Below are 25,532 nucleotides of genomic sequence, written 5' to 3' on the forward strand. Positions count from 1 at the left end.
AGAAGGCTCATCATGCATTTCAAGAGACACTCCTTAACACACCGAGAGCAGCAGAGTGAGTTCTATCCTGACATGGTCACTCATGGCCATACAACGTTCCACTCAGGCTCGGCGGACGTCGACTCGAGACCATCCCAAGTCACAAAGACAGACAACCCTCCTCATACAGACCCCCCCGGCCACCGTCAGATTGCTCAGCTTCCTACAAACGCTCCTGAGATTTCCCCTTCAGCAAAAGATACAACTTTTCTGCGAAGTGTTGCCCTTAATCATTGTACACGACCAAACACCGCCTCGCCGCCAACTGATGCACTCAGTAGAATATCCTCGCTACCAAGCGCAACCATGAACGCACAACGCCGATCCATTTTATTAAAAGACCATTCCCCTAGGGAACCCATCCAGACTATCATTTCATCTTCTGGCTCCCCGAAGTTGTCCGAGAATACAACCCGCCGTCGCTCAAACCGACAAAGAAAGGATCCTAGCACGTACAATCTACGAATTCTGTCAGGGCTCGAGAAAGAGCAGATAACAGAACCTTCTAGTGCTGCTGATGGTGACTCGGTTCATGGCTCTGTATTCTCGCGGCCTCCGGATCTGTCAAAGAATCCGCCAGCACCTCCAAACCGGAATATCGAGCGACTGCTGCTGAATCGGGAATTGCAAGGCCAAAACGCACATGGGACAATTCACAAGAACACGGCGGGTGATCTTAAAAAGTGGAAGTCATGGACTGGTGCCTCGAGCGATGTGGTAGCCTTGGCATGGTCCCCGGATGGTACCAGGTTTGCAGCAGGCGCAATAGCCTCTCCGGATGTTTACAACCGTAATAATAATCTTCTTGTGGGTGACCTTGTCAGTAGTGCCCTTTATGAGCTTCCTGACCACTGGACTCTTCATCCATCCAACGGTGAGCGCATATACGCCAGTGTGACGGATACCCAGTGGGTCGGCCAACGGCTATACACATCAAGCTACGACAACACAGTGAAGATTTGGGATGCAGGAAATGAAGGACGGCCCTCTCGAGTGGGAACTCTGCAGCATGATTCTCAAGTCGTGGTGATGGCTGTCTCAGGTCTCCAACCCAATCTCATTGCCACAGGTACCAAAAGCTTCCAGCTCTGGAATATCCGTGAATCCCAAAGCCAAACGTGCAAGCCGCTTCCAATTCAGCGTTCAAATCGACAAAAGTCCGGCATTGACCTTAGGCCGACGACTCTTGCATGGGGTCCCCACCATATGACAAGCCAATTTTTAGTCGGTGGTATGACGGAACAGGCAGATGAAGAGTTTCGAGTCCCTTCCTATGGTCATATAGGCTTGTGGAGAATCGGCGAATCTTCCATATTGCCCGGAAAACTAGATCGCGGATCTCAGAACGTTTTCGATATCAGGTGGGATCCGTTGCTACCTCGGCTTGCCACAGCTACAACAACACATGCTGCAATGAATCTTCCCTCGGGTTCTCGGTCGGTCGTTCAGGTTTACGACTACGTCTCTGCGGATGACAGGTTTGTATCCACGAGCGTCTTCCCCTGCACGGCCGCAGATATTAACGTGGTCGGCTTTTGTCCTGTGGATTCCTTGTATGTGACGGCTGGTTGTACCGACGGCCGAACCTATGTCTGGGACATTCGAAACTCGTCACGGACTTTACATCGGCTTAATCATGGGAAGCCGCTCGACCCATTGAACCATGAGCATACACGGGAGCTAACCGATTTCGGTGTTACGGTGACTCTATGGGGATCTACAATCGACCACTTTTACACAGGGGCCTCTGATGGATGTCTCAATCGATGGGATATCCGTCGGTCTCCTGAAGATGCGCTGAGAGAAACCTTCTCCTTTGGAGAAGGTATTGTCAGCGGGTCTTTCTCGGGTGATAAATCTCAGCTTTTGATTGGAGATCATCGTGGAGGGATATCAATTTTATCTTCGGCTCCGATGTCAGATCCTAGCGATAACTTGTTTGCTTTCGAGAGAGCCCCTGACGACACCGTGTCTGACACGATGACAGGAGTTCAGATCTGTGAGGAACTCCTCACTTCCGGCCAGCTCGAAATGGATCCCATTTATGGTCCAGTACAGGGGCCTAATTACAAAGGCCCGTATGCTCTTTGGGCCCGGGGTCTTTCGCAAGAGAATTCATCAGAGGTCAACCCGCCTGAGGCCCCTCTCTTGAGAGAATACCAACTTCGACAATTTCACGGGGCTCCACCTCGAGAACGGGATGGCCTAGATGCCCACGCCAAAGAAGAACTTGAGCGACGAATTCGTCTTGCGAAGTGCCGGAATAATTTCTGCGCGAAGTTGCGCAAGAACCACCGGGTGTCAGGGAATCGTAAAAGAAAACGTCGAAGCTCCGGGCTTTCTGGGAAGCCTTCCGAGAGTGGCGGCAAGAAAGAGATGAAGAAGAAGAGGAAGAAGGAGGGGAAGAAGAATCAGAGGCAAAATATCCCGTCCAACATGTGGCGAGAGCACAATGGGGTCATCGATCTAACGGGGGATGATTCACCCGTGCTAGCCGCCCAAGGGGACACCATGGACTCGTCTTCTATTTCGCTTCTTGATCGCCTCGAGGCATCCGAGTCGCATGAGCTTGGACCCTCGCCGCAAGATATTGAAGATCGATTAGAAGAAGATTATTGGTGGCCTGATAGTTCAAAGTACGATGCCAATATCTGTGAAAGCGACTAAGGCAACACAGCATTAATGTCCATGATAAATGCATACCAGCATAGCCATATGGATGTCTCTAGTTTATTTTTCTATTCACGCTGTATACCATACTTGTTGATTAGCTTTTACAACGATGTTACCTGTTTCACCCCTCCATCAGATGGTCTGTGTGCCGTAGCGTCCAGCGAGTCCAGACGAACCAGCCCCACCTATCTCCGTCATCGGTCCCAGTAGTTCGGGTACGCATATATACTTGCTCGACTTTCCCAGGTTCGCTTCTTCAACACTACTGAACACTCCCATCTTACTACCGCAGATTCTCGGACCCCCTCTATTGTCAAGCAACTCTACTGTCTCTCCACCCTATTTTCTATGTCTGCTCCTTATTCCGCTCCACCCGGGCCACCCCCGCCTTCTGTCCCGGCAGGGTGGAAAGCACAGTATGATGAGCACTACAAGACTTGGTAGGTGCACACGCTTTTCGTTTCTATCATCGGTTGTTGAAAAATAAATGAGTCTAACCAGTCAGGTTCTACGTGGACCTTTCCACAGGCCAGTCGCAGTGGAATCCCCCCCCGAAGCCTCGGTCCCGCGTCCCAGTGGCTCTCCTAGTGAACCCCCGCCATCTTATGAAAGCGCTGCCAGGCCTTCCGCCATAGCGAGTCCCGGCGATAAAAAGAGCCCAATGGCTTCCAACAACCCGTATAACCAAACAAATTCTCCTCCAGCATCTTCTGGCGCCACTTTTGACGAGGATGCCCGCCTCGCGGCCAAACTTCAGGCGGAAGAGAACGCGCGTGTCCGCGGCGGTAGCAGTAGCGAAAAAGCATCTGGGGCCGCAGCTGATTATTACAGTAATTCCACGCGCCCAGAGCCTACTGCCCACCCTGGCCCGTCTACTGGGAGCCCCGCCCCAGAGGGGAAACGAGGCTTCTTTAGCAAGTTGACCGGCAAGAGCTCTAGCAGTACTTCACGACCTCCTCCGCCACGTCCCCCGCAGGCTCAATATGCCTCGTACGGACAGCAGCCCCCTGGTGGCTATTATGGTGGCCCAAATTACCAACAATACCCCCAGCAGGCTGGTCCTGGTTACCCCTATCCGCCTCAGGGATACGGCGGAGGTTATGGAGGATACCCGCCCCAACGTCCTTACTCTTCCTACCAACAGCCTCCCCCGCGAAGACAGGGTGGTGGAATGGGTGGGATGGGGACTGCAGGAGCTGCTGCACTTGGAGTCGGTGGAGGCTTACTGGGTGGCCTCCTCATTGCCGATGCAGTGGACGATTTCGGGGATCATGATAACTACGACAATGATTATGATGATGGCGGTGACTTCGGCGGGGACTTCTAGTTATGAGTCATGCATTTCCAGCAGTTATCACTGTGCTTTTTTTGCGTGTGTTTTTAGGCGCGTGAAGTGGGATGCAGGATGGGCGGCATCGTTCTTGCTTTTCTTTTTCGATCCCATAATTTGCTGTCCTCAGTTCATTCGGGAGATAGTTCCCCCAGGTTCATATTGCCAAGATGAATCTAATTTGGAGTCTGTATTATAGCGACAAGATTCGTCTCTTGACGCGAGCCCGTATCAATATCGTTTAATATCGTAACCTCAGCCACGAAGGCGGGCCGCGTTACTCGACTCACGGCCTGTAGTGCCCCCGGACGCGGAATCAGTGCTGGCCATGGGCCCAGGCGATGTTCCGGCCATCCATCCAGCTAGATCAAAACCGCCTCCAGTCATGGCATTGCTTGTGGCTGCGTTCATAGGAGACGCACGCGACTGCTGCTCGAACTCGGCTCGCATTTCAGGATCCATATTTTCCATGAGCTTTGGCATGCCAAAGGTGAATCCCAAAGCAACAATTGCCATTAGGATCATAGGGTTCTTGACCAAACTCAATGGGGAGACTAGAAATCTGTTAGTTCGAGTCTCCGGCTTCCTCCATACACAACTTACATTTTGCTCTCTCTTCATAGAAGCCTCGTCGGCCCACGGCTCTTGCCTCGATGACCACACTGTCAGGGCTTTGTCGGGAGTCATCGACCACATACTTTTCTACGCCCCGATTATCCCACGGATTCCCACGAAAAGTTTCCCAGACTCCTAAGATAGAGCCATCGGCCGCGACATCAACGCGGTAGGGGATGAAAGCATATTCGGACGAGCGTATATCCAAGAGGTATGATTCTTGCTGAGCTGGAAGTTCCGGGAATACGAGGGTAGACGAGTGGGAAAGCGAGGCCGTCAGGACGTGGACATTGCCAGCAGAAGGAAGTGTAGTCAGGGTTGCATGAGTGGTGGCAGGGAGCATTTGAGGGTTAGGGAGGATAGGCGATGCAGGGATCGAGATCACAAGCGAAGCTACTGCAATATGACAGAGCAGTAGAAGGGGGGCGATCAGCATTGTGTAAATGTTCGGAGGTTGCTTGATCCTGATCGGTGCTGGACCTCTCGAGGCAATCCACCTGGGTTGCTCATAAGTATGACTAAGCAGAGCTCGTGAACCCGTGGACTACTTTCCTCGAGGTAACTGATTATTTTGGCTTGACGCATCTCAGGTGTTTCGGCGGGGAGGATCTTGGAAATCACTCTATCTTTGTTCTATAGAAAACTATGTGCCTAGTATCTCTCCGGGTTGGAAACGCCCGATCACTAACAAAACGGGAATGTCATATGATGAACCTGGCTGCGATTCTACGCTTGATAGGCTTCACCCGGAAGTCTGCTGAGGATCATACAGCTGTCCACGTCATTTCGCTAATTCAAACCATGCATCTCCATAGAGAGCGGACTAGACAAGACTATTTCCTGGGCTTAAGTTGGAGCAGAGATCCTGTCGTATAGTTTGGCCGCAGGCGAGGCCTCGGGTGAAACCGCCCGCCAGGGATTACTTAATCCGATCTCGTTGCTGCCAGTCATGCATCCATGGATGCATGGCGATAATTCTCTTTTCCCGTACGTTTCTAAGGGAGTATGTAGGTCAGTAAATTTACCGGTGTCGCTCTTGCTATATCCGCGATTTCTGGTCACTACCCCATAACTCCAGGGACCTTCCCCTACGTCTTCCCCGCCACAGGGAGAAAAAAAAACCCAAATTTTACAGTACAATGTACCTATGGAACCATCAGGTGGAGCCTCCTGCCTTTTGGCCGACTCCGTTTCTTGTAAGCGAATCAGAAGAATCAAGTAGTCGAGCACCCATGGTACATTGGCCAGGTTATCGTAAGTCTCATCGGATCGTAATTGTCCTTTCCAGGAGAGACAGGGCAGTCCTACCCTCACCAAGCCGTTAGCATGAAGGCGCGGGGGGTTCTAGGCGTTCAGTTGAAGACGAAAATCCCACAGACGCCGTTAGCGCGATCAGGACGACAGGGCTTTGTATTGGCCGAACCTTTTTTTGAAATCGAGGGGAATATAGGCTCTCTTGCCGGAGATTGGCACCCCCTCTCGTCTTTTTCTCCCAGACCCCATCCTCCTCATCGTCGATCCTCAACTCTCAGCCCCTCCTCACCTGACTGGTTCCCGGAATCAAGCTGCCGCTTGATCCGTTTCCCCTCTTTGGCTCTGCAATTCCCACACCTCGCGATCTCTGCGATCTCTGCGCTGCGAGAGCATGGATCAACCCTGGGAAAACGCCGAGCACGAGGGCATTGTCCCCTCGGACGAGTTCGCTTCTTTCCTCGAGTTTAATGGCATGAACAATATGCAGTTTGAACTTGAGCACGGAACACATTCCCAGTCGCATCACAGCCCAATGGTGCCTTCCACCAGCGCACCGCCCTCCGTCTCTATGCAGCAACCTCAGCAAAACTCGCAATTCGTAACCGCCATGGCTATCGACGGCATGTTCCAGCACCAGTCGGGTCCAATGCCTTACTCGACCCCTCAGTTAACCCCCGGTTTCGAAGGCCAGGATTCATCTTCCCAGCAATACATGGCCAGCCAACCGATGATTCCACCGACTCCCAACAGCATCGAGCTGCAGGCAAATGCCGCCCGTTATCCCCATCGCGTCGATGAGACCCCCGATATGTACGACCGGTATCAGTCGCGGGTCAACGAAGAACAGGTATGTCGCGGCAGAGAAGCTCTTGTTTCATAGGTTGTATCGTTGAGGACCGTTGCTAAGCTGGTATGCTTAGGCCCTCTACACTCCCCTGGTATCCCCCGCCATGACTCCGTTAGAAAGCCAATTTCGACTACCGGAGTATACCATCCTGGGGGAATATTTCACTCCGCTCACATCTCCGGCTCTGGAGGCCCAAAATTCCAACAATTCCAATGGCTATTCTCTCTCCACTCCCGACAAGTTTCCGATGTCGGGTTTGTCCCAACCAGTGCAGAAGTCCACCCCTGCCCGAACCATCGACGCCAAACTCCCCTAATGTGATTCGGAAACGTCGCCCTTCCCGCTTGTCAAGTCGCAAAGTCAAGCAGTCTCCTTCCATTCGAGCGCAGACGCAGCGGAGAGGCAAGCCCCTCCCCAGTCCAGAAGAGTTCTACAACAACCTGGCACACGAGTTGAATAAACCCCCAAACCATGATGTTCGTTCCCTTCAGGCCAGTAGCAACGAGGGCTCTGGACAAGATTCGGTCTCTCCAGAGCCTTTGTCGGAGCCATTGATGCCACCTCCAGCGCTTCCTCCTCCACGCAAATCCCCCCGCCATTACTCCCCTAGCTCAGTCGCCCGGTTTTGCTGCTACTCCCGCGACACTCATGCGCATCTCACGATCACAGCATTCCCAAGGGTCACCCGGTCAGTTCACCGGCCAAGCACAGCTCGAGTACCAGGATGAGATGATGGAGGACATCTCCCTTCCGGAGGCTGCTACTGGACTGGCTCCCCGACCAAAAGTGAATCAAATCGATACGAGCGTTCACACGGGCACCGCCAGTCCGGTTGTATCAGCCAATGGCACCCCATCGCTAGAACCGCGGTCCGGCGCTCTCGTTAGCCCACGCACAGCTGCTATGCCATCACCAAGCGGGCCAGTCCCAAGAGGAGATACATCCCGAGCATCTATCTCGAGTCGCAAAAGACCAAGTGTCAGTTCAACACAGGCTAGTCCGCAATTACGCCCAAAGATCAGCCCCAATATTCAGCCATTGATGAGAGGGGGTGAGTGTGAGTATTGTCCCAAGTATCAAACCTGTGCCTTTCCATGCTGACAGTTGATTTTCTTTCTCTTCCTTAGCTGGCCTTTCGCAAGACGCTCTCTACCTAGCCTCCAAGTCAAACTATCAACATATTCTGGACGGTACCCTGCCCTCGGGCGTCTCATATCCGGAAACATTGGCGGAGAACCTGAGCTCCAAGCGCACCAACCACAAGCTGGCAGAGCAAGGTCGCCGAAACCGTATAAACAGTGCCCTCAAAGAGATTGAATCGTTGATCCCACCGGAGTTCATTCAAGCTCGGCAAGCCAAAGAAGCCGCTGTGAATCAGGCTCGGCAAACTAAAGAGGCTGCTTCAAATCAAAACCGACAAGCAAAGGAGACCGCAGCAAACCCTATTAGCAAAGCAAGTGCTGTTGAGATGGCCATCGACTATATCAAAGATCTCCAGCAGAATTTACAAACTACAACGTCAAAGCTTGCTGCCCTTGAAGCCCAGCTCCGATCCACTCACGAAGACGGAGATGCTTCTGCCGTTCCCCCGGAAACAGCCATCAACGGTGCCGGGTCCAATTCCGAAGAAAAGAACTCATCTGAGCTTTCGATGAGTAAACCTGAATGACGATCATGCATTGTACTGTAATAATCCTGGCTTGGGGGGACGGGGGAGGGTTGTTCTTTTATCTTATTTGCTGCTCCATTGCCTTTTCTTCTCTTTCCTCTTTCCTGTTATTCGTTTAATTCCTGTTCAGACTCCTCTGGACGAGGCAGCTATGGGTCGGTGGCGGTCTCCGTTTGTTGGCAAGGGAATTGATGGCCTTATTCCGTCTGTGCTCCGATGGAAGGATAGCGTTGGAGTTATGATTATGGGTGGCTCTCGTGTTTTATGATTTCCCCTCCTTTATTTCTTGTTTCGTGTACCCAAAGACCTAACATACATATGTCCTATTGACTGCGCTTATCGCCTATTTCAAAGTCCCTTGGTGAGCCCTGTCTGCTCCCTGGCGCGCTGATGCACTATTAAGTCCAATTGCAAGCTGGACCAAATTGATGGAAATATTGTACTGGTAGAGAGCTTATGAACAAATTCTTGCGTATTTCGGGATCCGCAGTACCTATGCAAATGCAGAAGAAGTGAAGATCATGACCCATTCCCAATAAAGTACACCGTCACTCATGCCAATGACCGTGGCAGATCAGTAGTCCCGAAATACAGCCACCATTTCATCCAGGCGAGACACTTCAGCTAGGAGAAGTGCCTCTTTATCCCTCCATTGCTGCAGAATCTCGAGCTCTTCTTCAGTGAGATATTCCTCCTCGTGCCCTTTCACATCGCTGCGTTCCGTCTTATCCAAGAAATCTTTTAAGCGGTCCCGCTCAAAACGAATACGTTGCAAGGTACGTGACATGGCCTTGTACGTATCTTCTAATAGATTGCTGCAGACACGGTCTGGGTCATAGTACCAGAGGAATATCGTTTTCGAAGGTTGGCGTTGGGAATCCTTAGGTACTTCTTGCAGATCCACGAACCCACCGGATTGCATACTGGCCAGAGTCTGCCGCAGCTCCTTAAAGGGCAACATGCTGATCTCGAGAAGCCGTTTTTCGTCCAGCTTGCCCTTGGTATGGAGGACACGTATAACACGCAGCGCAACATCTCCATATCGTGTTTCGATCATTCGCTCCAATTCTAGATGTCGCAGCTTGCGGGCCAGACCACGAAATTCAACACGCCACTTGATGACAGCCTGCGAAAAGGAGGAAGTAAAGTTGTAAGGGGGTTCGGAAAGAAGGTTGAGGTGTTGGTTGACTTCGAATGCGCGGCTGACGCTGTTTGAGGCGTCGGTAGAATCTTCATAATGGTCGCCATTGACTCCGTTCGCCAAAGGCCGCTTCCCAAGAGAATTGGGTTGTGACGTGGGAGGGTTGGTTGGTGCAAATGTCGAAGAGAGATCTAAGTCGGGATCAATGAGATCGACTAGATCTTGTAATTCGATCGGAACGGAAAAATGATCATTTTCTTCACCCTCGGCAGGGATTTCTCGGAACTCTCGACAGCGAGGTGTTGCGTACTCGATACGTCGAAGAAGGCATTTAAAGACTTCTGTGGTGGCGGTGGGCGCATTACTTTCTGCGGCAAACTGAACAAGCTTGGCATTGCGTAAAGCTACATCAAGCTTGTCGTAGTTGACCGTGACCACGAGATCAGACTGGCCAAGTAAGCTTTCAATCCCAGGGAACGACAGTAGCGGTAGTTCAAGAGCTTACATCCATAGGAGTCTCGTCCAACTCATTTTCGTCATCTGACCAGTCATCGTGCTTCTTCTCCCTGTCTCCCTCCACATAGTTTCCGTTAATACCATTCGTTGTGACGGCTCCTTGTCGCTTCCTTTTGACTCCACGGGGGAGACCGTTGACCTGAAGACTCTCAGATAAATCCGCACCTGTGCGCTCCTCGATAAGATTCTTGACACCATCTTGAACGGCCTCTATGTACTTTTTTCCTTTCATATTCTTGATGTCGGCTCGGGAAGTCATAATTCGGTGCGCTTCAAGGTAGTTATCTGAAGGGCTTTGGAAGTGTGCTTCGCGGACTCTCATGAGGTACCCATGAGAAGCGAGTTTCTTGAGGGTAGAAAAGATTGGTGCTCTCAAGGCTGGTGCGTGATTCCCATTGGTGTGGGCGAATTGGCCGTCATCTTCTGTTTGAGAGACCGGGTTCTCGTCCTCATGCGATAGTCCATTGGTGTGGCTGGGGATCTGAGCTTGTAGCTCAGGCATGGTCTCAAGATGCGCAACCGATGCATGACCAAGATACATGACCGTTTCCATTATCTGAGCCGCGTAGTCTCCAAGGCGATCGGCAACCAAATGAAGGATTTTCCCGCTGCGGACAAGATAGTATGCGGCGTGAGGATTTGCCTCATAATAAGTAAAGCCGTCATCTAGAGAGGTGAAGTGAAACACAAGATGATGTTGTATCATAGCTGTAAGGCCATTTTGTAATTGTCGGTCAGATAGATGAGAGTAGAACTTCAACCGAGGAAGAGAGAGTCTTTCGTAACGTTGTAGAGTGGAAAATATGCGCTAAAATGTGTCAATCCCGTGGTACTCGAGAGCCGCCGCAGAGGCACTGTTTGCGAAAGTACTCACCGCGAAGAGTTCGCCGAAGTGATCCTCAATGAGGAGCGTGCATAGCTCCACGGCATGCTATACAGGATGTGTCAGTGCGGGGATGAGGCGCGATATTGAGAGCCGGCCATACTTGGGACATCATCATGGCATACCAAGAGGATCTGATAGCCTCACTCGCAAGGGGCTATCCAAGAACACCGCGACAAATGCATAGAGCGAGTACAATTCGAAGCTATTCGTGCAGACAAGCCCGCCAACAGCCACTTCTTTTTTCCCGATCTTCTGCTTATCGCGGATCACGTGTGGCATGAGTCAGCCGGAGCGGTTTTTCCCAAGGTTGAAGTTGCAGACAAGAAAAGGAGACGAAGGAGACAAGCACAAGAGCTTGGAAAAGCTGCGGAAGTCCACGGGTTAGCATTATTCGAGGTCCCTCGAATGTCTGACCTGCCCCTTCACTCCCATATAAAACCAAACTAGGGTAGCTCAAGCATTGGTCCATCAACTGGTACGCATAACGTGAGTGGCATAAAAGGTTATTCCGATTCCGTCCGATTCGTCACCGCAGCCAATCAGCGGCCGAGTAATCAACCTGGCCCCAGCATCTTGAAGCTTTTCGTGACCGTCTGCTTCCCTCTCCCGACGGACTTCCCTTCCCCTCCCCTCAATTGTCTCCCTCCCTCCTTAAAACCCACTCGGGTTCTTATCTCTTTTTTCTCCTTCTCCCATTGTCCCCGGCGCATCATGCTGTCGCGGTCTCCTCCTCTGCCGAAATGCGCCTCGTGCGGTCGCCGCTAGCCGCCGGGCTATGGCGACTGCTGCCAACCCAACCTTCCAATACGATGTCTCGGAGACTGCCGGCGTGAAGGTCGCCAACCGAGAGGTCAATGGTGCTACTGGAACCTTGGCCCTGGTTGCTAAGGCCGGTTCCCGTTACCAGCCTTTCCCTGGTTTCTCCGATGCTCTCGAGAAGTTCGCTTTCAAGGTTTGTCGTTTGCTCATCCATTGGCCATCGCGTCTCGAGCTCTTGCGCTAAGCCCATATCATATAGTCTACCGCCAAGCGCTCTGCACTTCGAATTACCCGCGAGGTCGAGCTTTTGGGAGGTGAAATCTCGTCTACACACTCCCGCGAAAATGTCGTCCTTCGCACCAAGTTCCTTGCCAACGACCTGCCATACTTCACAGAACTCCTTGCGGAGGTTGCCAGCCAAACCAAGTTTACAGGTAAGTTAACCGACTGATGCATACGAGATGTGAATGATACGCGCAGTGGGAAGGAAGATGGACGGTTTTGCTAACGCAAAGTTCTTGGATCATAGACCACGAACTACACGAGGTTGTCAGCGATCTCCTCAAGTACCAGCAGCAGGCTGTCTACTCCAACCCGGAAGCTGTTGCAATTGATGCCGCTCACGGTGTTGCTTTCCACCGCGGTCTGGGCTCTCCCATCACCCCTAGCCAGTCCACCCCATACGAGAAGTACCTGTCCGGCGACGCCTTAGCCCAGTTCGCCCAGGATGCCTATGCCAAGTCCAACGTTGCCCTTGTTGCTACCGGCCCTAACTCTGCCGAGGTTTCCAAGTGGGTGGGTCAATTCTTCGCCGGCCTCTCCACCGGCGGCGCTGCAAGCCAGTACAAGGTCCAGCCCACCGCAGCCAGCAAGTACTTCGGTGGTGAGCAGAGAATTCCTTCAAAGGCTGGCAATGCCGTTGTGATTGCTTTCCCAGGATCCAGCGCTTTCGGCACCGCTGGTTACAAGGCGGAGGCTTCTGTCCTGGCCGCTTTGCTTGGTGGCGAGTCTTCCATCAAATACACCCCCGGATTCTCGCTTCTCTCCAAGGCTACCGAGGGCTTCTCGCAGCTTACTGTTTCGACCAAGAACATCTCTTACTCTGATGCCGGCCTCTTCACCATCACCCTCTCCGGTGCTGCTGGTCAGGTTGGCACTGCCAGCAAGAACGTTGTCGACGCCCTCAAGAAGGCCGCTGCTGGTGAGGTTTCCAGTGAGGACATCAAGAAGGCCACTGCTCTGGCCAAGTTCCGTGCTCTGGAGTCTGTGCAGACCCTCGAGACTGGTCTCGAGGCCACTGGCTCTGGCCTGGTCCACGGTAGCAAGCCCTACCAGATTGGTGAGATCGCTCAGGCCATTGAGGGCGTCTCTGAGCAGCAAGTCAAGGAGGTATGTTTTCACCTCATCGCCCATATCATGATGGTCTGGGGAAATTGTCCACTAACTTTTACTAGGTCGCCAAGTCCTTCCTGTCTGGCAAGGCCACCCTCGTCAGCGTTGGCGACGTCCATCAGCTTCCTTACGCCGAGGACTTGGGCCTGTCGGCTTAAATTTTCTTGTAACTCATACAGCCCTAGATCGAGGGAAAAGCGTGTTTCCTCACTTGGATTTGATGTGATCACCTGTGCCTAGACTCCTTGCCAATATCTCTTTTGTGCTTTTGCAGGTGTAGTTGACTGTAATACAATTGTACCTTAGTTGTGAAGCAGTTCCCCAGGAGAGACCCGCACACACGTTTCTGGTCTCCTGTAAGTCGTAGAGGCCCGTGCGATGTCATGGTGACTTGTCTTCCATTTGTTTATATGAATTCAACTGTATTTCATAGCCTCATACGAGAGCGGGGATAAATCGAATAGACACAAGACGAGGCTAAGCAGAGTCGCGCATATAGTAAGGGCCTTAAATGTATCACGCTACATGTTGTATACAAAGCATGACTATGGAGCGAAATGCGGCCATTTCATATTTATTTATCTATGAGTAGATAATCATATGTTATTTGCAATTTTGCATTCGCTTTGTGATGGACTATTTAACAATCGCCACGCTGCCTACCAGAGCCTGTCTTTTCCTGGTTTGGATGGTCACCCTCACACTTCTCTTCAATGTCGCAGGATCGAGGGCATTGGAGCCTTGGGTCGCTGAGGCCCAGCTTTGATCGACTAAACTAACCCTTACATACAGAATGAAGCATTAGCGTAAAACTGCCGCTTTTGAGCAAATTTGAATTCAGATTACAGGACATGGAGTCAGAACCAACGTCATTTCCGGGTGAACGCAAGACTCCATGGCGCAGTGCGTATGTTAATAGTTACGTAGGAAATGATGCCAGAAAGAAAAGAGAGGGTATAACTCAATTACCACAAGAAAATTGAGTACGTAGCGGCATGGAAATGAAGCGCTGGTTGGAAAGTGGTGGAGAGTGCCCTGACGATTGGTAAAGGGCTTCACAGGTTCTCATAACCGAGGCTGATGGATTGTCGGTCAACTGGAGCGGCTGCAGAGTGAATCTCAATTACAATCCTCAATTACATATAAATCAGATCAAATTGAGGCCCCATGTCACCGAGAATAATGGCGAAAGCCGCATCCAAGCTAGGAAACAGCCGATATACGCACCCGACATCGGACCATTGCAACACAGGATGCTCCGGTGCAGCAACCGTGAAATGTGGAGAGGAATGTGGAGAGCAAATAGCAAAAGCGAAGTGGATCCGGTTATGCGCAGTACGATTTCATGGTTGGAACAGAGAATATCATGGTAATTGAGACTTTTGACAGTTGGAATCTCTTCGCTGATTTCACCGACTTCAAAGGGGCACTTCCAATACTGTCTAAATGTCTATTATGTGGAATCGAGCTAACTAGTTGACAAGGCAGGGGGAAGTTACAAATAAAGAAAGGAGTGCTGCAGAGTCCGTAAGAGATGACGCGAAGTCGGGTATTTGGAGTCTGGGGTTCCGGGTGGATCTAGGCGCGAATGATGGCAGAGACACCCGGACAACTATCGACATAGCAGGAAGGGTATCTCAAACCTTCCCTCTAATGCTTAGCGGTAACAGTCTCGCCGGTCAGTTTCTCGACTGCTTCTTTGGCCCTGCGATACGTCATATGAATTAGTCCGAGGTCTCACATGAAAAGGGGGCGAGGTGAACGTGAAGACGGGGAGAGGGCGTCACAACTTACAAGTCACCAAGAGCAACCATGCAGACGGTTTGCCAGACACTCAGGCCAATGCGGGGAGTCACACCCCGGTAAAGGCCCTTGATGCCACTGTTACTGTAGATGTACTTGAAGGTCTTGCCGACAGTCAAGTTCTTAGGACGGTTGGGGTCATCAGTCTTGCTCTGCATCTCAACACGGATGACCTCAATAGGTTGATTCCAGGCAGAAAGACCACCACCGAGACCCGCAGCAAGGACCTTCTCCCATGGAGACAGCTTCTGGCTATCATCCTTGCCGGTAACACTGCGGATGGCAGACTCGGCCAGACGGGAGAGACCGAAGCGGGATCCCCAGTTGGTGGTCTGGCGAATGGCCACTGCATTGACACCACGGTTGATACCCCGGATCCCCTCCTTGCGGTAGATGTCCATGAAGGTAGCAAAGGTGCTTGGAGGCTTGACACCCTGAGCAGCCATCTTGTGCTTGGTGATCTCAACCGTCTTCATGCAGGTACAGAAACCCATGGTCGCATAGGCCTGGGCGACACCACCGGCCATACCACCGGTGATGCCTCCGATGAAGTCGTTGGCACCGAAGGTCTTAGCGTAATACTCGGCTTCGGAGGCAACGAACAAAAGGACCGCGCCCTTGGTGGAGGCCTCAATCCAGGCCCACGGAATGAGTCCCTGATAGTCTAAGATTCATAAAGCTGGGTTAGCTGGGTGCGTTCAATTCGCCGGGGGGGGTTCCACGCGGCTAACTTAGTTGCGCGAATCGGAGGAAATGGGATACGTACAACCAAGGATCCCGCCACGACCCCAAATCCGAGCCATAGCACCGGCAAAGCTGTCGCCCCGGTTTGCAGCCATGGTTGTCTTGATCACTTCCAGCGGCTGTCAAGGGATGTCAGTGAGAATAGACCTAAAAGGCGCCCCAAAACAGGCACACCGCGCAATGGGGAGGATATACATACCTGTCCCAACGAGGTGACTTCAAACAAGTTCAATCCCGCGCCCAGCAGCAGGTTGCTGAACTTGATGGGCTTCTTCTCGAGCTTGGGCGCGGCGGCCGCCTCCGGGGTTGTGGTTGTCGACATCTCTGGGGTGGTGAAAACAGCTGAAAGGGGCCCTGACCAAGGGATATAGGGGCTTCGTCGCCTTTTGGGGATCGGAAGAAGACGGAGAGGGGAAAACGAGAACTTGGGGAGGGAGTGGTTTTGTAGTAAGAGACGGAAGAAGTTAACTGATTTAAGGGAAAATCCACCGGGCGGAGAAAGGAGGAGGGTACTGGGTACCTGAACTAATGCGGAGAATCCGCCCACTCCAATGGTTCCCTATACCTCGGGGCTCCTCCCGGTCGGCTATTGAGAAACTCGGTTACGGTCTCTCTCTCTCTCTCCAAAAGATTCTGATCATAAAATGGCATTTTTTGGCTCAGTGTTTTTCTATCCACTTGGACATCCAGTGCCTCACATCGCAACCCCTTTCCCTGGCCTATTTTCGTCTGATCGAATTGGGTGGGTCGGTGAAAGACGGTTGGGCCCAACATTTCACGTGTACTCGATTCTCCCCGTAGCCGTCAGACCATTGTGATCCAACGATTCGACAAGGATCTTAGTGCTGGGTATGATGTGCGGTGTGGAGAATGCCTAGACGGCCTGGTCTTTGTTTTGCTTTTTCGAAGGGATCCTGGTTGCATCGGTCCCGGAGCAGAGAGGGTCGGCTTCCGAGGTCTTACACGTCCCCCCCCCCCGTTCGGCCTATACAAGTGCTACTCTGAAACTACTCAGATCTTACGAAAGGAGGCCCCGCTGACATGACCAATCATGATGCTTTGAGGAAGTGCTGTTACAAGGCCCGCTCGAATCGGTCAAGTCCTATCATACAACATGAGAACATATCATAGGGAAACAAAATAATACATATTACCGAAAACTCGGCGAGGCAAGACATTAAGGAAATCCTTCCGTTCCAGAAATCCGTGTTTTGAGTTTACAGCTTGGCGCCAACCAGCTTGGCGTAGGCCTCGGTGCTGAAGGACTTGGGGCGCTCAATGGGCATGCCAAGAGCACGGTCGATGATCAGCTGGGGCAGGACACCAAGGGCACGGGAGACACCGAACAGGACGGTGTAGTAGTTGGCCTCGGTCAGACCGTAGTACTGCAGAAGAACACCGGAGTGGGCATCCACGTTGGGGTAGGGGTTCTTGGTCTTGCCGTGCTCGGTCAGAACACCGGGGGCGATCTTGTAGACCTGGCTAACCAGCTTGAACATGGGGTCATCGGGCAGCTTGCGCAGAGCAAACTCACGCTGCGACACGTAGCGAGGGTCAGTCTTACGCAGAACGGCGTGACCGTAGCCGGGGACGACCTGGCCGGCGTTCAAGGTGGACCACAGGTAGTCAGTGATGGACTTGTCGGTAAGGTCGTTGCCGACGGCCTGCTTCATCTTGGTGAGCCAGTTCAGGACCTCCTGGTTGGCCAGACCGTGGAGGGGACCAGCCAGACCCTGGAGACCGGCCGAGAGAGACAGCATGGGGGGAGCTCAGGGCAGAGCCGACCAAGTGGGTGGTGTGGGCGCTGACGTTGCCTCCCTCGTGGTCGGAGTGAATGGTCAGGTACAGACGCATCAGCTCAACGAAGTCCTTGTTGCCGGCGAAGCCGAGCTGGTTGGCCAAGTTGTACGAGTAGTCCTTGTCCTTTTGGATAGGAGCGACCTTGCCGTCCTTGAAGACGTTACGGTAGATCTTGGCCGCGATGGTAGGGAGCTTGGCGATCAGGTCCATGGAGTCCTCGAAGGTGTAGGTCCAGTACTCCTTCTTGTTGACACCCTTGGCGTAGGCCTTAGCGAAGGCAGACTCGTGCTCCAGAGCGGTCACGGCCAGAGAGAACTGGGCCATGGGGTGAAGGGTGCTGGGGCATCGGTCGATGAGCTCCTCAACGAACTGGGGGACATCGGAGCGGGCGGCCCACTCGGCGGACAGGTCGCGAACCTGCTGCTCCGAGGGGATCTCGCCAGTGAGCAGAAGCCAGAAGAGACCCTCAGGAAGGGGCTCCTCGCCGCCGGGGGCCTTGGGGAGCAGCTTCTGGATCTCAGGGATCTACATAGGCACCGGGAGGGTCAGCAATGCCGGGAACTATAATGTGATAAAAGTACCACCAAACATATCCAGTTGACTTACAGTGCGGCCACGGAAACGGATACCCTCCTCCGAGTCAAGGACGGAACCCTGAAAGATAAATATGATTAGTCGCGGCGCGAAAGGAGCGCAATGCACTCGAGCTCGGATGTACTCACTTCCCAGACGAGGGACTTGATTCCACGGGCACCACCGTAGGCCTGGTCGAGGGTAACCTCGCCGATAACCTTGTTGCCGAATTCCCTAAATTTAAATCAGTACCTGGCACGGAAGAGGCTTCCGGTGGACGACATACTTGCGGAGCTTCTTGACCTTCTCGATCTCAGCAGGCAGGTTGTCGGCAAAGGTGTCCTTGAGAGACTGTCCAAGTCGTTAGCATTCCAATTCAAGGGCCATCAGGAAAGAGCAGCGCGTACCTTGGCCTTTGCGGAAGAATAGCAGCGCGCGCCGTTCAGGACAGCAGTCTGAACGGGCTTAGCCACAGAGGACCGCAGAGCGGTAGAACCAATTCGGAGAGAGGAGGCCATGTCGACTCTATGAAGCAAAGTAAACAAAGATGGGGGAATGGAGGGGAGAGGAAAAAGGGAAGAAAAGCAGCGGGAGCTCCCTTGGAATTTTTTTCGTAATATACGGTAGAATCAGGTTGACCATGTAATTTACCTCTTCCCAACGGTAACACCGAGTAAAAGGCTCGGGCTGCCGGGTGGAGCTTGCCCAGCAATCCGACCCATTCCGCCTCTTATCCGCGGCTCGCAGCTTCTTCGGGCTTTGAGGTGTAGGCGTTGCGACTGTTAGGACCACTGAGACTACTAGGACTACTAGAACTGCCGAGCGTGTTGAACCTGCTAGCACTGCGAAAACTTAACCATTGCGGCTCGGTTGTGAGTTGTGCAAGGTTTCCCTAGGATGCCCTTCCCCTTACGAGTACCCCGGTACGGTATTACCAAAGCAATGACGTCGGCAAGTTGCCATTGTGATGTCCCGTGCCGTCATCCGCATCTCCGAATCTGAATGAACTATACCCTCGGCATTGTGGGCGGGGGCCCATCTTATGCAGCGGGAGAGGGAATCCCCTGAACTCGTGCGCAGTTCCGAAAGGTGTACATGTAGGCTCCCTGGCAAACTGCCTCGTCGAGTTGGCATTCCGTTTGTAACCGATAGTCATCTGAAAGGGCTCACCGAAATCCGGGGGGGGGGGGTAGGAGACCTTCGGGACAGCCAGAGATCTACCAGAGTACTGGAAATAACTGATGCAGGACAAAGGAACGATTCATGTGTAGGTACCTTATGTACATGAATGACGGCTGGGACTATATTTATTGAATTAGATTCTAGTCCGCTCCCCGACAGATGAATATATTCATTCCTCTTTCGGCGATTCTTTCCATTCTCACGATACACTTATGACATATTTACAGCAATGACAGCATATACACCATAAGTCCATCGTTTGTTTTGATGCCATCTCCTATAGTGAGTGGAGCGCCTCATGCTACTAGTTATCTGTCTTGAAAGTCAGGTTCATTGGCAGGAGTCCGTAGCCTAGGAAACCTCTCAGACCGGGCTCCGTTTTATCACATGACCTGCGACTAGCTCAGAACGTAACACGGGTCACATGATAATCACGTGTAGATTATTCTAAGACAGGACTAGTGCACTGACACGCAGATTCTTCCCTTGGGGGTGTGTGTTCCTTTCACTTCCTCACTTCACGAACTCCCCGTCCCCGTCCCCCATCTTTTCCATCTCCTGTCCATCTCACCCATCATCTCGACCGTCTTTCTTCTACCCACGGATTCTCTGTACTACCGTAAATCCGTCGCTAATCACGGACTCGTCGGTCCTGGATCTGCAGTACGCGCCTTAGGTTGTACCTTCTCGTACTCTTAATTCTCGTACTTTCCCACCGGCTCAGCCGTGGCTATCTACCTGGTGGACATTTTCCATACGCTAGGCTGTATTCCAGCTGTAGGCGGCGTCGCTTAAAGTTTGCTTTGGTCTCCTCAGTGAATACGCTGCTGTAGTGCAAGGCCAACCATTAAGATTATTCTGCTCCGGAAGTCGACTCTTCTCTCTAATCTTGTTTCTCTTGCCCAAAAAAAAGAACAGAGCTCACTTTCTTCTTCACTCCTCATCTCCCCGGAAGTAGCGACGGCCTCGCGACTTGTTCTACTGGTCGCAGACGGCAATAGAGTGGAACGTCCAACTTTCCTTATTCTTTCTCGTCTCTCACACGCGCCATGTCATCGGCTGTAGCGGAGTTGGAGAACTATCTCCAGTCCATGCTGGCTCTGAAGCCTCCAGGCGTCTCTGGTTCCAAAATTGGCAGTATCACGGCTCTGTGCACTGCAAACGTTCAGGTATGGGCTCAACGGCGCTTTAAATCTCCAAGAAACGACTTGCTAACTGATCTCAGAACGAATCGGTTCTGATCCAAAAGATTTTCACCCATTTCAAGAAGGCACCGGGCACGCACAAGCTGGGGGGTGCTCTATGTCGTAGACTCTGTAACTCGACAATGGGTAGAGGCCGCTCGAAAGGCTGGGCAGACTCCCGGGCCTGACGCCCCCGATGGAACCTTTGCTGCAGGCGTGCACCGAGTCTCAGAGCTGCTCCCGGTGCTGATGGACAATATCATAAACAACGCCCCACAAGATCAAAAGGTACGCACTAGACATGCATTTTAAGCCGCGGGGCTTCTTTCCCCAGGTTTTGGGGGCCGAACCGCCGCTGGCTAGATAACCGTATTGGGATTGGATCGTATAACTCATGGTGTTTTGCGATCTGTATAGGAAAAGATCAAGAAACTGATCGACATTTGGGAGCGAGGCTACACCTTCCCCGCGCCTTTACTTGCTTCATTCCGCGAGAAATTGAACGCTCCCCCGCAAAGTAAGCTGCCTTCCCCTACCAATTCTCCTTCGCCTCTCTTTCGTTAGTGGTCAGTTCGCGAACTCAATCCTCTAACTTCCCCTCCAGATGTCGAATCGACAACTCCAGAAGGCTCACCTGCCCCTGGCCTGAACAGCATGGCGCCGACCCAACCTCCTGCAACGAACGGCGCAGCTCCCGATACCTCTAGCATCCTCAAGGCATTAGCTGATATGGCGAAACAAAACACAGCCGCCCCTGCTGCTGCTCCTGTCACCGCTCCTGCGAACCCTCTCGCTGCCTTGAATCCATCCATCCCTCAGGTCTCCTCTGCCGACTCGACTCTCTCACCTTCTACCGCAAACCCATATGCTACTACCGCCGGCGTGGCAAACCCCTACGCTGCCTTAGCCGGCTTCGCTCAGAATCCTGCCCTTGGCCAGCCGCAAAGCCAAAGCCAGACCCCCAACCCAATGGCTCCCGCACCTAATCCCATGGCTGCAATGCTGCCCCAGGCCGCAGCCCCTCCCATGGGAGATGGAAATGCATTCACACAACAGCTGCAGCTTCTTCAGATGCTTGCAGCGCAGGGGGTTCCGCAAGATCAGTGGGGCACTGCGCTGCAAATCTTCAATATGACCAATTCAATGGGTTCCACCCCAGGCCAGCTCCCTGGATTCAATGCTATGCCAGGTCAAATTCCCGGTGGCTGGAGTGCTCCGGACGGCCAGGGTCGTGATGACCGTGAGCGGGACTATAATCGCTCTCCTGGTGGCTACCGCCGTCGCTCTCGCTCCCCCGGCTGGGACCGCCGCCGAACCGCATCTCCTCCCCGCCGCCGCGACAGCCCAGTGTATGGCGACTACCACGGTGATTCTCCCGGTCGCCGAGGGGATCCACGGGATGCCCGCGGCCGTCGTGGGAATGAGTATCGCCAACGAAGCCCTCCTGGACGTCGTCGCCGCTCCCCTTCACCTAAGGGCAAGGATCCAAATCTCCCACCTCCGGGGCCCAAGCTGATCGAGTGGGATTATTCCATCGGCCAAGGGAACATCAAAGTTCTCAGCCGGACTCTGTTCGTTGGCGGCGTTACCTCCACCGAAGCTCATCTGCGTGGTCTTTTCAACAAATTCGGCATCGTACAGACTTGCATCGTCAATGTCGATAAACGCCACGCTTTCATCAAGATGATCACTCGCCAGGATGCTATTGCTGCTAGGGATGGCATGGAATCATTCCGCTCGGGGGAGATGCAACTGCGTACTCGCTGGGGTGTTGGATTTGGCCCGCGTGACTGCAGTGACTACCAGACTGGAGTCAGTGTGATTCCTATCGAGCGTCTCACCGAGGCTGACCGGAAATGGATGCTTACTGCGGAATATGGTGGCACTGGCGGTCGGCCCATTGAGTCCGGCATGGTTGTTGAAGAGCCGGACATTGAAATTGGCGCTGGTGTATCCTCGAAGGCCATTAGTCGCCGTATCCCCACTGACGCTGGCGGTAAGCGCGGCCCTGTATCCACTCGCACCAATGATCGGTTCCCTGTGGGTGGCGGTCCTGGTGGGCGCCGTCAAGAGCGCGATGGATTCGGTGGATCGGGCATGCCCCCTCAGAACGACCGCCCCGACTTTGGCAATCTCAACAACCCTGCAGTTCCCCCCGCGGTCCCTGCGTATGGTTTCAACTTCCCGGGTATGCCCATGCTTCCTCCTGGTTTCATGATGGGAGGGACCCAGGCCGGTTCTATGCCATCCAGTCAGCCTCCTCCCACAGGTCAGGGCAACTAGAGCAACCAGATCTTACCTTAATCTCTCCCGCGATGTTCTTCTCCCCCACTGGCTTGGTCTCACCCGTCGTATTGTTTTTTTTTAATCCAACACTCATGCATATGGGTACTCGGTTTTCAGGTCCATGTTGGGCCTTGGCGTTTTAGTGGTTTGGTAGGCTTCGTATCAGTTCGGTGGAGAGGCTCTTTGCGCTATCTTCGTTTCTCTTTCTCTTTGTCTTTTTTCTTTTTCCTCTTTTCTCATTTCCCTATCTTGCTGTCGTCTTTCACATTCATGTGTTACATTGCATATGCCCACTGCGGATTGGGAGGATGGTTTAAAGATGCTAAGCTCCCAAGGTTGGGCTAAATTCCTACTGTATTTTGGATTTTTATTATAAGCTCTGTGTGTCTCCCTATCGTAGAACCATTACCTTGTCAGCATGCGGCGCCCCTTCACAATGTAGGAAATTTTGGAATCCTCCCGAAAGCTGCTGACTCTGGTCAGAGGCGTGTTTACTAAAGCGGATGTTAATGGATGAAAGCATCTGACATGTGTTCCAAGGATGACGGGGTGTCCATTCATCTCCTGAGTAAACCCCTTTTAGCCAGGATACGATATCAGACCTCTCAAGGTCATCTCATATAAGAACAAATGTGGTATATGTATATAGTCTCCTAGTTTCGTAACTGCATTACTATGGTGTTCGGCCATCAGCGCAAAAGAAGGTTGCGGCACCCTTCTTCCCCTAGTCGCTGATTTTGAGTGAAGAGGTTGCCCGTCTATTCTTCTTATCTTTGGATTGGGCTCATCAAGCAGTACGGTCAGGGATTGCTGCCTTAGATGCCTTGAATGACTGCTCAAAGTCCGCAATGATGTCGTCAATATGTTCTGTGCCAACCGAAATACGAATGCCATCTTCCGTAACGCCAGAATCCAGCTTCTCCTGGTCAGAAAGCTGCTCATGGGTTGTAGACCAAGGATGGATAGCCAGAGTCTTCGAGTCACCAACACTGGTCAATATAGTCAGTAAATTTCGGGAAACGCGGGGCTTGATAAAGGTTTCCGAGAGGGCCAACATACTTCGCAAGATTGGAGATCAACTTGAAACCATCAACGACTTGGCTTCCGGCAGCAGCGCCGCCTTTGACACCGACTGAAAGGACACCACCAAAGCCCCGTTTCAAGTACTTCTTCGCAGTCGCATGGGAGGGATGATCTTCAAGACCGGGGTAAGAAACCCAGCTAACGTGCTCATTCTGCTGAAGCCACTTTGCCAGAGCCAAAGCATTGGTTGCATGGCGTTCCCCCCGGAGACTCAGAGTCTCCAGCCCGAGAATCAGCTGCTGGGCCGCAAATGGGTTTAATGTAGAGCCGAGGTCGCGGAGAAGCTCAACTCGAACAGCAATGGCAAAAGCTATAGGGCCGAAAGTCTCCCAGAATTTCAACCCGTGGTAGCCTTCGGAGGGCTCGACTAGCTGTGGGAAACGAGCAGCATTCTTGCCCCAGTCGAACTTGCCGCTGTCCACAATCACACCCCCGATGGTAGTTCCATGACCCCCGATCCACTTCGTGGCACTGTGTACGACGATATCGGCCCCATGGTCAATAGGACGGATGAAGTAGCCACCGGCTCCAAAAGTGTTATCCACCTAGCAGGAAAAATGCCGCGAGATAAGCGAAGATGTTCTGCTTTCGTTTCTCGGTATTGAACTCACCACTAAGGGGACACCCTTCTCGTGAGCCACTTCGGCAATAGCCTCGAAATCAGGTACATTGTATCTGGCTCCATCGTTAGCCGGCTCATTCGAACGTGGTTCTCTCCTACCGGTGGAACCCAGGTCCCATGTCTTACCGTGGATTGCCAATTGATTCCACATAGACAGCCTTTGTTCGGTCGTCGATTGCAGCTTTAATATCCGCGGCATTGTCACCCTGCACAAACTTCGTGGTGATTCCAAAGCGAGGGAACAGGACTTTGAACTGATTGTAAGTCCCACCATATAGATTGCTGGTAGAGACGATGTTATCGCCCGATCTTGCCAACGCAGCGATGGTCAGGAACTGGGCTGCTTGTCCAGACGAAGCCGCGACGGCAGCAACACCACCTTCCAGAGCCGCAACACGCTTCTCAAGTCAGCGCAAGTTACACATATAGCCATATACGAAAGGCTACGCAAGCCCAGTGGAAGCTCATAATGTGATCTTGTTCTCTTACCTTCTCGAACACATCGACCGTCGGGTTCATGATACGTCTTGTGGGAAGTTAGCTTCCAGTTCGGGCGCATTGGAGCAGGGGACCTTTACGAATATATGTTGCCGAATTCCTTGAGGCCGAAGAGCCTTGCGCCATGGGCAGAGTCATTGAAGTTGAAGGAGGTAGTGGCATAGATCGGGACTGCTCGGGCATTGGTGGTGGGATCTGGTTCCTGGCTAGAACATTGTTAGCTTCTAGAATTCCGTGCCAGCCAGAGATCAGCTTACCCAGCATGAAGCTGGAGAGTCTCAAAGCGAAGGTTCTGGTCGGACATCTTGACAATGCGGAGCGATACACGGAGCTACTGGTAGGAAAAAGCTTGCTCTCGGCAACAGGGGGTCAAGTATCTGCGATACGAACGGGCAGCACTCTTTAACATCGGCCTGAGGGAGGGGCATGTCCTTTTAAAACTATAAGGGGGCGGTACGATGGCGTGATTGAGTCTCCCGGGCGAACGCTTCCACCGTCCAAAGTTCATTCCGGAGACTGCAGCTCCAATTACGACATCTTCCAGCAGCCAATAGAAAGAGACAACCCGCCAAACAACCCCCCACAGACCTGACTTTGGCGGGGTATAGTCAGTAGTAGCTCCACTATTGTGACCCT

The 25,532-nt window shown here is 52.5% G+C and overlaps 10 protein-coding genes across 10 annotated transcripts; 5 read left to right on the forward strand and 5 right to left on the reverse strand.

Moving 5' to 3' along the window:
- Window positions 1-12: 12 nt before the first annotated feature.
- Window positions 13-2,706, forward strand: N7468_003318 (WD repeat protein; the record flags this gene model as incomplete). Its single annotated transcript, XM_058472615.1, has 1 exon — window positions 13-2,706. The coding sequence occupies one exon, from the start codon at window positions 13-15 to the stop codon at window positions 2,704-2,706; it is 2,694 nt and encodes an 897-aa protein (XP_058331618.1).
- A 354-nt stretch (window positions 2,707-3,060) lies between these two features.
- N7468_003319 (uncharacterized protein) lies at window positions 3,061-4,039 on the forward strand (the record flags this gene model as incomplete). The annotated part of the gene is made up of 2 exons (XM_058472616.1): window positions 3,061-3,152; window positions 3,241-4,039. The coding sequence occupies 2 exons, from the start codon at window positions 3,061-3,063 to the stop codon at window positions 4,037-4,039; spliced, it is 891 nt and encodes a 296-aa protein (XP_058331619.1).
- Window positions 4,040-4,297: 258 nt separating this feature from the next.
- Window positions 4,298-5,093, reverse strand: N7468_003320 (uncharacterized protein; the record flags this gene model as incomplete). The annotated part of the gene is made up of 2 exons (XM_058472617.1): window positions 4,298-4,596; window positions 4,646-5,093. 2 exons carry the CDS (start codon window positions 5,091-5,093, stop codon window positions 4,298-4,300), a joined length of 747 nt encoding a protein of 248 aa, XP_058331620.1.
- Window positions 5,094-6,302: 1,209 nt separating this feature from the next.
- Window positions 6,303-8,427, forward strand: N7468_003321 (phosphate-sensing transcription factor PHO4; the record flags this gene model as incomplete). The annotated part of the gene is made up of 5 exons (XM_058472618.1): window positions 6,303-6,758; window positions 6,832-7,034; window positions 7,111-7,234; window positions 7,326-7,809; window positions 7,886-8,427. 5 exons carry the CDS (start codon window positions 6,303-6,305, stop codon window positions 8,425-8,427), a joined length of 1,809 nt encoding a protein of 602 aa, XP_058331621.1.
- A 574-nt stretch (window positions 8,428-9,001) lies between these two features.
- On the reverse strand, window positions 9,002-11,249 carry N7468_003322 (uncharacterized protein; the record flags this gene model as incomplete). Its single annotated transcript, XM_058472619.1, has 4 exons — window positions 9,002-10,015; window positions 10,074-10,892; window positions 10,959-11,015; window positions 11,115-11,249. The coding sequence occupies 4 exons, from the start codon at window positions 11,247-11,249 to the stop codon at window positions 9,002-9,004; spliced, it is 2,025 nt and encodes a 674-aa protein (XP_058331622.1).
- A 496-nt stretch (window positions 11,250-11,745) lies between these two features.
- Window positions 11,746-13,279, forward strand: N7468_003323 (ubiquinol--cytochrome-c reductase subunit 2; the record flags this gene model as incomplete). Its single annotated transcript, XM_058472620.1, has 4 exons — window positions 11,746-11,922; window positions 11,989-12,163; window positions 12,259-13,118; window positions 13,184-13,279. The coding sequence occupies 4 exons, from the start codon at window positions 11,746-11,748 to the stop codon at window positions 13,277-13,279; spliced, it is 1,308 nt and encodes a 435-aa protein (XP_058331623.1).
- Window positions 13,280-14,771: 1,492 nt separating this feature from the next.
- N7468_003324 (putative mitochondrial DNA replication protein (Yhm2)) lies at window positions 14,772-15,990 on the reverse strand (the record flags this gene model as incomplete). Its single annotated transcript, XM_058472621.1, has 4 exons — window positions 14,772-14,826; window positions 14,916-15,588; window positions 15,691-15,787; window positions 15,868-15,990. 4 exons carry the CDS (start codon window positions 15,988-15,990, stop codon window positions 14,772-14,774), a joined length of 948 nt encoding a protein of 315 aa, XP_058331624.1.
- Window positions 15,991-16,885: 895 nt separating this feature from the next.
- Window positions 16,886-18,559, reverse strand: cit1 (citrate (Si)-synthase CIT1; the record flags this gene model as incomplete). The annotated part of the gene is made up of 6 exons (XM_058472622.1): window positions 16,886-17,401; window positions 17,424-17,993; window positions 18,075-18,122; window positions 18,191-18,259; window positions 18,294-18,392; window positions 18,449-18,559. 6 exons carry the CDS (start codon window positions 18,557-18,559, stop codon window positions 16,886-16,888), a joined length of 1,413 nt encoding a protein of 470 aa, XP_058331625.1.
- Window positions 18,560-20,272: 1,713 nt separating this feature from the next.
- N7468_003326 (Nrd1 complex RNA-binding subunit) lies at window positions 20,273-22,690 on the forward strand (the record flags this gene model as incomplete). The annotated part of the gene is made up of 5 exons (XM_058472623.1): window positions 20,273-20,392; window positions 20,449-20,518; window positions 20,559-20,695; window positions 20,825-20,924; window positions 21,012-22,690. 5 exons carry the CDS (start codon window positions 20,273-20,275, stop codon window positions 22,688-22,690), a joined length of 2,106 nt encoding a protein of 701 aa, XP_058331626.1.
- Window positions 22,691-23,480: 790 nt separating this feature from the next.
- On the reverse strand, window positions 23,481-25,200 carry N7468_003327 (O-acetylhomoserine aminocarboxypropyltransferase/cysteine synthase family protein; the record flags this gene model as incomplete). Its single annotated transcript, XM_058472624.1, has 7 exons — window positions 23,481-23,682; window positions 23,753-24,321; window positions 24,388-24,451; window positions 24,525-24,796; window positions 24,888-24,924; window positions 24,977-25,102; window positions 25,154-25,200. 7 exons carry the CDS (start codon window positions 25,198-25,200, stop codon window positions 23,481-23,483), a joined length of 1,317 nt encoding a protein of 438 aa, XP_058331627.1.
- Window positions 25,201-25,532: the final 332 nt, after the last annotated feature.

Source organism: Penicillium chermesinum (genome assembly GCF_028974085.1).
Source record: "Penicillium chermesinum strain IBT 19713 chromosome Unknown utg000003l:1.0-5111272.0:1.0-5115320.0, whole genome shotgun sequence".
Classification (NCBI taxonomy): Eukaryota; Fungi; Ascomycota; class Eurotiomycetes; order Eurotiales; family Aspergillaceae; genus Penicillium; species Penicillium chermesinum.